Source organism: Dermacentor albipictus, chromosome 9 (genome assembly GCF_038994185.2).
Source record: "Dermacentor albipictus isolate Rhodes 1998 colony chromosome 9, USDA_Dalb.pri_finalv2, whole genome shotgun sequence".
In the NCBI taxonomy this organism is placed as follows: Eukaryota; Metazoa; Arthropoda; class Arachnida; order Ixodida; family Ixodidae; genus Dermacentor; species Dermacentor albipictus.
Window position 1 is genome coordinate 6,481,904 of NC_091829.1, and position 10,570 is coordinate 6,492,473.

Consider the following 10,570-nt stretch of genomic DNA (forward strand, 5'->3'; position numbering starts at 1 on the left):
ATTAGTCCGGTAGTATCTAAGAAACGTCGCAGTTCAACAGGCTATGACAGCATGCTCTGATTAATTTTCTGGCTTTCATAAAGGTCTCTCTCTCTCTCTGATGATTTTCATTTCCATTCGAAAATGCTAGATATCACGCAACGTTATGCATAATACACTATCTAATTGTGGTGATGCCCACATGCCTGCCGTGATCCCAGCAGTTATGTACCCAGTATCTACGGTGGTGACATATTTTGGCTTTTGCGTGAGCATAAGACGCGGGTTTCTTTCCCGTTGGTGGAGGCGATATTCTGATGCTTGCTGAATGCAACAACGTTCGTGTGCAGAACATCGCGTGTAGGTTAAATAGTCTCTAGAGGTACAGGTTGCTGGGCTGGTCGGTTCATGTTGCTCAGCAGACTGCAAGCACGAACGCATTGGCGCGAACAGAGTGAGGGGAAAACAGAACAGAGGGGAGCTCCCCTTGTTCCTTTCCGTCCTTCCTTGTTTGCGCTAAACGCTCATATTTGTGGTCTACTGAGTAAATAGCCTCTGTAGCTCTCTATACAACACTCCTCTCCTAGCTCATTTGTTTTTTCGGTGCGTTAAACTCCACGATCGATCGACAACTCAATCGATCAATCAATCAAGCAATAAATCGATCGATCAATAGGTTATCCCATGGCCTCGAAGGAGTTGTAATAAAAACGCCGCCTGTAAAGAAACCTTCTCGTCACTCCGGCGATTTCGCTGTGTTCGTTTAGGCTTCGCAATAACGCACCGCCTGCTGGAACGAAAGCATTCCTTTGCATTTTGTGCTCAACCGCGTCTCGCAGACATCTGAGGCTCACGCCTTGCTTTCTCCCGCTCGCAGGCCCCGTGGAGGTGGTGGCGGTGACGCTGTACGACGCCTTCGACGGCCAGCAGCAGCAGGCAGCGCCCAAGAGCGCCAGCGCGCCCGCCACTCCGCAGGGGGGCGGCGCCGGTGGACACGCCGCCTCGCAGCCGGTCCCGCCGCCGAGGGACAAGCCGCCGGTCCGGGGCAACGGGCTGAGCGCCCCGACGCAGTCGGCGCCCTGCACTCCGCCCGCCGCGACCAGCAACACGGCGTCCAACCTGGCGACCACGTCGGCCGACATGCCGCCGCTCAAGGAGCCCAAGGACTGTGAGTACACAGCGGCCGCCCTGAATTTGTCCCAAATCCGGGAAGCGTACCGTGTACAGCAGATCGCTGCTGGTACGCCACGACGTGTTGTTAGCCGTGGTCGGCGATACGTCGGGAAAAACGAACGGACAGTCGCCGGTTGAGACGTGCCTCATAGCTGACCTGATTCCAATAGGTATCCTACTCGAAGACCTCAAGGTGTAAAGCCAGTACCAGAAAATGGCCTCTCGTGAACTACTGCGTCTCTGTGTACGTTTGATTCTGCTCCTGGGGCGTTTACTAGCAACAAAGATGGAGAAGCATTCTACATGCATTTGTACTGCGAAATTGCGTGGTCTTGCGATTAGGTTTACTAAGGTGCAAAGCCCGTACAAAATAGCGTAAGCTTACGTTGAGAACTGTGATTTATTTGTATAGAAGCACGAGAACAAATTTCCTGCTCTATCTAGTGAGTTGAAAGCAGTCCACATCTATTCAGTAGTATTTGTTTGTGTTGCGCCTGTATAATCGCCAACAGAACGCAACGCCATTCGCGTAGCAAAGCTCACCCCTTTACATTCGCCCAACTCCACCATTTCATTCCGGCTGCGAAAACATGCGTAGGAAAGAAACAAAAGGAGAAAACACTAGCTGGTTCATAAAGCGAGTCACTGTCAACTAATTGTGGGAGTCGGTGACTAGCTGACCTGGCTTGCACACTGTGTGTTCCTCCTCTTAACACTTCTGTCACCTTTCGCACGTAACGAAACTGCGACCTGAACTCGGGAGCTGTGGCTAATCTATACGAAGGCCCTTGTCTCTGGACACTTCTGCATGTTCCTGCATGTATTTTCTTCTTGTTTTCGCTGAACTCTAATTTTATGAAATGAATGCTTTGAGTGACAGTTATAAGAATAGTTAATGTACTGAAACTAACGTTGTGGACACCCATTACGCGTGTCAAACTTTACACGCAAGTATAGCCTAGGTAGAACTGTTTGAAAGTCCCGCGCGCAATGTAGTGTTCCCTTTGCACGCTAGGTCGCACGAATGTCGCGAGAAAAAGCGGCAGACCTGGCAGGGTGCGCCGTAACGTCCTAGCCTTTCGTGACGACAATAGTGACGACATAGGTGACGACGCATGATGACCTCCTGACGAGATTATGCACTTAAACGTGCTTTGACAAGCTTTGTTATTCTGTAAAAGCAGTCTTCATTGCCCTTTCCCTTCAGCATTCGTGATTAATAATATCGTCGTGTATTTACAAACGAGAACATTCGAACGAGGGATGTTTATTAAGCTAGGAGACCGCGCATTCATTTCGTAGAGCCATGTTATGCAAATTACGCGGCTCAGTGGCTTTGCGATCGTGTGCGACAAACTCCGCCAAGTTGGCTCGTGCTTACATAAAACTTTTATTAGTGCTTGTTTGAGCTCCCGCAATGCTTGCATGCCAGAACATTCTTTCCCCCTCAATTTTTCGTCTCGCAGTTGTGAAGAACACCAAAAGGTGACGCCGCAACCTACAGAGTTTCGACCTTGAAACTTATTGAGCGAGATCTCGTGGAGCTCTCCTATCCTTTCCGGCATCTTACATATGTTTTTATTTCTTACGTCCAAGAACGAACGGAGTCACTTGAATCCTATTTTGATTAATGATGAACTTTTGGAATTTTCTTTTGCCGCTCTTTTCCCCCTTCTGCGTCTGAGTTCGCGTGCATGCGCTATTTGTCTATGCCCACATACGCGCGCGCGTGCGTGTACGTGCGTGTTTGTGTGCGGGAGCGTGCTTGTGTGCGCGCGTGTGTTTGTGTGTGTTTGTGTGCATGTTCGCGCGCGCGTGCGTGCATGTGTGCGCGTCCTTGTGTGCGTGCTTGTTTGTGTGCGCACGCTTGTGCGAGTGTGTGTACGTGTGAGTGTGCGCGCGTCTGTTTGTGTGTTTTTGCGTGCGCGTCCGCCCGCATGTGCGGGCATGTATGCGCGTGATCGTGCTTGTGTGTGCTTGTGTGCATGCGCGCGCGTGTGTGTGTGTGTGTGTGTGTGTGTGTGTGTGTGTGTGTGTGTGTGTGTGTGTGCGTGTGTGTGCGTGTGTGTGTGTGTGTGTGTGTGTGTGTGTGTGTGTGTGTGTGTGTGTGTGTGTGTGTGTGTGTGTGTGTGTTTTGCCAAGGCGTGCCTGGATGAGAATCAATATATCGGCGTAGACTGGGCCGGTGAAGACGCAAGCGCGAGGAAATAATTTGCTTTTCTTCCGTTTCATCATCATCATCAGCCTGGTTACGCCCACTGCAGGGCAAAGGTCTCTCCCATACTTCTCCAACTACCCCGGTCATGTACTAATTGTGGCCATGTCGTCCCTGCAAACTTCTTAATCCCATCCGCCCACCTAACTTTCTGCCGTCCCCTGCTACGCTTCCCTTCCCTTGGAATCCAGTCCGTAACCCTTAATGACCATCGGTTATCTTCCCTCCTCATTACATGTCCTGCCCATGCCCATTTCTTTTCCTTGATTTCAACTAAGATGTCATTAACTCGCGTTTGTTCCCTCATGGCATTCTTCCATTTAGCCCTCCTTCATTCATCGCCTGTCATTCACCTTCGCTCTCCGTCGTTTCGCTCCTTTACTACTCCGCGTCCGAACGGGCCATTCTGGCCAACACTCTTCCCCCAAGATAATTCCGGTGTGCGCTGATTTCTCGCTTGCGGCGAAGTAAATGTTGAATCCCTTAATTGGGAGTGCTAACATACGAACCACCTTTGTAGTGTGATACTGACAGGTAACGATTGTAGATTTGCGGTGAGCTGTATAGAAGCAAATTGGCGTCTCTTTATGTGCGGCGGATACTGAAAATAAGAAATTCAGCGTGGGCTGTATCTGCGTGACTTACACTGGAGCCCTTCCTTTTCGGTTAAAACCCGCTTTCTCCCGATGAGGTTTTGCAATCTTACAAAGTTTGCAAAAGTCAATTTCACAATGAAGGGCCACTTTTCTGAAAAGGTACCCATCACCTCACTCAAACACCAGCACAATATATCGTAGGTCTCGAAGTCTGTAGGGGCGGTGGCTCGGACTTAGTATAGCGTACGCAGAAAATCGTACGAAAAGAGAGGATGTAGGCAGCGTATCTTCTGCGACGTAGCCCCCGACACCATGTTTTCGGCAGATGCATATCCCGCTAGAAAAGGGCACGTCACGGCTGTGGCGTGCGTGCCGGCAGTGCACCTCGAGGAGGGCAGCTCTCACGTCGGTCACCGCGCCGCCATCGGAGACTGGCTCAAGATCGTCGCGGTACGCAGCCTCTTGGAGCCATGCCTTGCGGGCAAGCACTCTTTTCGGTCATAAGGGGGGCCCCACCGGAGACAAGGCGAGCCGGGCCACTCGATGCCTCCTAACCTCGAGTTTCTTTCTTTCTTTCTGGGCTCCATTTCGTATATTCGTCCAATTTTCTTTCGTTCGTCATATTACTCTCTTGTATTTTTTCTTATTTGCTCTCTCCCGCCTATCTTTTTTGTCTGCCTTTCACTGCGGGCGCTCCCTTCCGCACTGTGCTCCCTCTCTCTCAAGAAAGCTGGCTCCAGGAAGCAGGAAGAAGCCGCCCCCCTTCTCTCCGCCCACGGAGCGATCGTTACGAGCACGTGGCGCGCATCACTGCGCTCTCGGACGTGGTGCCGGCTCGTGTAAGCGAGAGATGACGAAAGCGCACTGCTTCGGTCATCGCCTTCGCAGCAGGATGCGCCGCTTTCGTGCGGGCAGTGCGCGGTCCTAGGAGCACATAGTTTTTTTCGCTGCTCACGACCGATGTCCCGTTTAGTCGCCGTAGCCGTGGCGCCTGCTCCGTAGCGCGCTACGAACCCACATAGGATATCTCATAAACTTCGCTGCTTTAACCATTACAGCGAAGTGTGACACTGCGCTGGGCTGTTTAGGATTTTACATTCGGTCGCGTCTCGGCGCAGAGAGAACGACGAGCAGCACACGCGCTACGGACGCGCTCCGTTGTTGTGTGTTGTCCCCTTGTGCTTGCGATAGACATGCTCAATTTTCTGTGTTAACCGAGCCGATTAATCACTTCTTATTTATGTAGTGCGCACGAACGCAACCGATTAATCGGTTGCGTTCGTGTGCACTACATAAATAAGAACACAAGCGACAATACATATAACATTGTAGTATTGTTCTCTGAAAAGCAAATATGCCGTGTTCATTTCATATCGTACCTGTGCAATTTGTGCCTTTTGCAAAACAACAAAACGCGTCATCAAAAAGATAAACATGCAACAGGAAATGAAATGTACTTTCCATCTTAGACAATGAGCATTGCTTCCGTCGCCAGTGCTTCAGCGGCGTGGTAAAATAGTCGCTGAGGTTATAATCCGTCGATGAGCAAGTTACTATTCTGCTTCACTGGGGTTGCAGAGGTTATTTTTCTGTAGACAAAAATAAATAGCCTGCTTAACGAATTTTGTTTATAGACAATATGTAGACCACAAGCAAACATGAAGCAATACGCGTTTTACCGCTCTATCTCATTCCCGCAATTGGAATCGATGCGGTCCGCTCAAGAGAATGTTACAGTGTAGCCTTTCATGACGTCTCGCTCTAGGAGTCACCATGTAGCAAAACCTTGTAAAACTGATGGGCCTGTGAATCATTGACGATCGTGCGAGGAACCTTAGAAGTGTCAGTGGACGCCGCGTCCGCTATTTCCAAAAATTCTCACTATAGGAGAATAAATGCATCAGATCATAATTTGAAAATACAAATTGGACTTACTGGTGGACACTAATTATTTCCTTAAAAAGAGCTTCCTGCAAAATACAGAAGGCCACAATTCATTAAAAAGTTTCAATGAACCTACGAAGTGTTGACACATACACTAAGTATACATATATACCTTTATGTGGAATGTTTAGTGACCAGGTTTCAAGAGATAACTTACAACTTTTGTCAACAAACAATGGATCGAGCAGACTTTGGCTAAAAGAAATATGCATCCGAATCGCTTTTGGCCATAGTTACTGGAAAATATATTTTTGCTGACAAACTAGCCTGCCTTCTGGAAGGGCAGATCACTTTATATATGGAAGTCTTTAGATACTTTATATAGTATGCAGACTGTCGATATCCATTTTTGTGAAGGTGAGGGTGATCATCTCATCTGAAGGGGTCCTTCATACTTGAGCAGTTCGGTTCCATAGACGGTACTAGCTGTTTTACGGATGCTTTCTGGGCGAAATATGGTACCTTCAGCGCCGGTTGTACTCGTCTCTCCGACGCCTCGCTACGTCCTTTGCTCTGGTCGCTCTCCTTCAGTGCAGCCCTTCGGCCAGTCCATTGAGTTCTGTAAAAGTCCGGAATACAGTAAACATTTCCACGATTCTCGTTTTGTGTACGCGCAATAAACAAAAAATTGTACACGATGGAGCGTTTGAAGCCTGACCGCCGTCGCATGTGCCCGCTTTTAGCCGAACACGCGTTGCGAGAACAGCCTCTCGTCTTCTTTTTTTCTTTCCCCACGCAAGCTCGTCCTGCAGAGGGCACGTGCGGCTCGTTTATATTTTAGGTAAATTTTGTTATCTGACAGTGCGCTGTTTTGCACCCCCTGCGGATCGCTATAAGGTTCGGTGGGAAACGGCCGCGCTATGAGCTCCTGCCGCGACGAGTACATCAAATATCCGCTGACGGATCGCTCTCCATATTCCCACGCTGCTCTACGCCGGTTTCCTCGCGTTGCGTGCGGGCTATGGGGCGATCCTCCCTAATGGCTCGGTCATTAAACAGCCCGTCGTCGCGATGCTCGCATGAGGTCGTAAAAAGGCGCCTTCAGTGTACTTTGATGGCGCTTGACCACGGATGAAGGCCGTGTATCTTCGACGCCATCGCTTGCGCTTCCAGTCGGCGCCGAATAGAGCGACTTCTTTTGTACACCAGCACTGTCTTGGAGGTGCTCTAGCCGCTGACGTGTAACGTTTGTGTCGTAGCATGTACTGAATCCTCAACCCACCGCCGTGGATCAGCGGCTTGCGCGTTGTACCACTGACGACGAGGTCGCGGGACCGAATCCAGGCCGCGGCAACCGCATTGCTCTGGGTTTGGAGAAGCTTAAGTCGTTGTATCCTTAAATGTTATGGCTCGTCAAAGAATTTCATATCGTTCGAATATACGAATAAGGTAACATGAAAACAATTTAAGAGCAAATTATGGGATCGCATTTAACTGCATATTGTAGTACTCTTGTTTCACTGAATAAAGTTTTAGTTGCGAGCATTCTACGTCTCTGTCCATGTTGTTTCTCGCTACCTTCACTTTATCGAAGAATTTAAGATCGGTCAAAATTATCTTGAGCCCTTCCCTGCGGAGCACTCCTCGTGGCTCGAGATGTACTATTGAGACGTTGTACTATTGAGACGTTAAAGTTCAAAAGTTATTGGCATTTTTGAATCCGAACAGGTAATTACCGTTACTCCTCAGTATGTTGTCGCATTACTAAGGCGACTGTGCTGATTATGGCGTCTGTTTCAGAGAAGAAGCAGCTATGTCATCGTCGTGCATAGCTGTTAGAGTAGTTAAAGTCCTGAGTGTAGAAACGCTAATGTCGAGCTACCCTATACATCTTACCTCGAACAACTCGACGTTTCGATTACTCGATGCAAGGGACGCGATCGCATTACGGTGGAGGCCATGTTCAAGAGCAGATATAGTTATCTATGGGCGATTTCTCCGGTTACTGCAGTGTATCTGCTTACAGTTTGCACCGTTGCTCTCCGCTGTGCAATCGGCCACGTCTACCCTACGCGTAACTGGAGTAGAATGCAGAGAACAAGAAGGTCTTCACACTCCGTGGAGCATGATGTGGCCAGTTAGGGTTCGTGAGAGCCTATTTTTATCACTCAGAGGCGAAGAAAAAGGGTCGATTCGTGAGCGTGTATCAGTGCGTTGTGATGGCATGCCAAGATATTCACATAGCGAGGATCGTAGCCAACGTCCACATTCAAGAAGCGCTGAGATTCAAAGCTGATGGGAGCGTTAACTGGTCAGCGGTTGAGATGAGCAAGAGACATCACCAAATTGGTGGGGAAAAAAGCTGGGAAGATGTCTATGAGACCAGAATAATTGCAAGCACAAGTTCCTGTATACGGTATTGAGATAGAGGTTGCAATGAAAGTAGGAAAGATCAAGGGGAGAGATCCAAAATTGTGGACTGCTGTGTAGCAAAACCTTGTAGCTCAAGCAGGCCACTGACTATTTGTTGCCACCCCGTTTCGAAGGTGATGTGAATAAACATAATCATCTTCATCCAGGAATACAAGGTAGAATGCGCCAAAGAAGAAAAAAAAAAGGACGAAAAGTATTTCACGTGAAAGGATCGCACTGCGACAACGTTGCGCGTCGTCTTCCTGTGCCAGCGATCTCATCGATGTAAATACGCTCTCCGTAGCTATGCTCGCCCCGCGGCGTCTGGTTTCTATAAATTCCAGCCTCGCCGTCGCCAGAAGGAGCCGCTTCCTTTCTGCGTTACACGGCCCGGCAATGCTGCTACGCGCATAAGGTGCGCGCAGTGTCCACAGCCACGTGGGAGCCGCTCTTCGAGGTGCGCTTTTGCTTGTCCTCTGCGGGCGTCGAGCGCGAGATAAGCCGCGCGTGATCAACATGTCGAACGCGCGGGTTCTCCCCGAGAAACCTGCGCAGGAAGCCGCGCCCGCGCAGCGGTGATTTCTTCGATTTTCTTCTTTCCGGTATTTTCTTTTTTTTTCTCTTTTTAATAGCGCGTTTGTGGGAAGCCACGTTAGGCGCCGATGTCTTCACGGAGCCAGCAAGCGCGTCGCGTCGGCTGACGTGTCCGTGCTCAAATAACGCCGCGAGGTGCGCGTCTCTGAAAGAAAACACAACTTGTCCAGCACCTTTTAAGCTAGTCAAGTATTCATTTAAATCGTTAGGTAACGTATTACCTCACGAAACATTATCGTTTGCATTCGATTTCGGCCGTTTTTATGTGTTTTCATAGAATACTTCTGCAATTGATAAAGATTACTCATCGACTCCTGGCTTTATTTTCATTCTCTTTCAGTAAACACGGATTCGGTGTATTCATTACAGAAGACGTCAATAGTGCGTTATCGCTGCCAGGATAAAAATGTTACTCCTATGTGGCTCCATCCCCGTACGTATTGGAGTGCTGTATTCAGCACCCGTTGTGGCTGGATGTCTCAAAGTCGGGGCTGCTCGGAGGGTTCCCTGTAAGTGGGCATGGATGTCGTGGACGCTGATTCCCGATGCAGCTCTACGATGGCAGTACATCATAAATGTACATGGGTAATGAAACCTTTAAATGAGGGTTCAGTTAATTATTGGGTTTATATACTCGTACTATCACGCATTTAGCTGATACTATATGCACCCTCTCTAGCTAGCTCTCCAGAACGGCCTTCGGAAATTGTTTTTAGCCTTCCAGAGCAATCACTGCAGTCAACAGCGACGACGAAAAAAAAAAAAAATCAGCGACGATTACGATTCTCCCTAATACGAAATTTGAGTGCAGCTGTATACGTATTTTCATTCCGCAATTCATTGGCTGGCGCGGACAATCTGTCTCGTGCTGCACGTTGCAAACGGAACCAAGGCTGGTGCGACTGCCTCGCGAGAGGCAGCGCGTGGGTGACGCGTGTGCGTGATTCACAGCAGCGCCGCCGCTGACAGAGCTCCGCTCATGCAGCTATTCTTACAGCGAAGCTTTATGTAGCCACCCTTCGGCGGTGGTCAATGTCCGTCCGTCTATACGCGTCGCGTCAACACGAGAAAATTGTCGTCTCCAGTTTCCTGCGAATGGTCTGTAGCTGTCAGTCTAATGTTCTTGGAAAAAATCATACCGAAATTGGCCGCTAAGACGACTCTATCGTTACGGCGAGTTTCATTTACTTGTCGCTATTAGTTAGTTCACAGTGAAGTTGTAAACGTTGCAGAATTCCCGTCTGCTGTCAATACATGGCCGTCTACAGAAGGAATGTGGTTACAGAAAACGGCTGTAACTCCTGTTTTATCGAAATTATCCCGAAACAAAATATGTGACAACTAGCCGCTAGGACGACTCTAACATTGCGCCGAGTTTCATCTACATTTAATCATTACGTAGTTACGGTGAAGTTGTAGATATTGTGGAATTCTCGTTTGCCATGCGGCGGTACTTGCACACGTCGCTACTTCATAAAAAATAATAATAAATCACTCCACAGTCAAAAGATGTATTCGTTGTCTGTGTCCTTCAGTAACAACAACAACAACAACAACAACAACGACGACGATGATGATGATGATGATGATGATAACTATTTATGCATAGATTTGTAGACTGAGGTAACACACAGCTTCGCTGCTCTTCCTTTTTCCGAGAATGGAAGGGCTGATGAATTTTTTACATATATGGTATCGGTGGCGTCATCAGTGAACA

At 48.7% G+C, this 10,570-nt stretch overlaps 1 protein-coding gene across 2 annotated transcripts in view; it reads left to right on the plus strand.

Moving 5' to 3' along the window:
• The window catches only part of Pka-C1 (Protein kinase, cAMP-dependent, catalytic subunit 1), a 450,683-nt gene that overhangs the window by 243,537 nt on the left and 196,576 nt on the right, over nucleotides 1–10,570 (plus strand). For both annotated transcript variants that reach the window (XM_065437227.2, XM_070525333.1), the window contains exon 3: nucleotides 857–1,147. In XM_065437227.2, coding sequence (XP_065293299.1) covers nucleotides 857–1,147 — 291 coding nt within the window. The remainder of the gene's footprint in view (nucleotides 1–856; nucleotides 1,148–10,570) is intronic.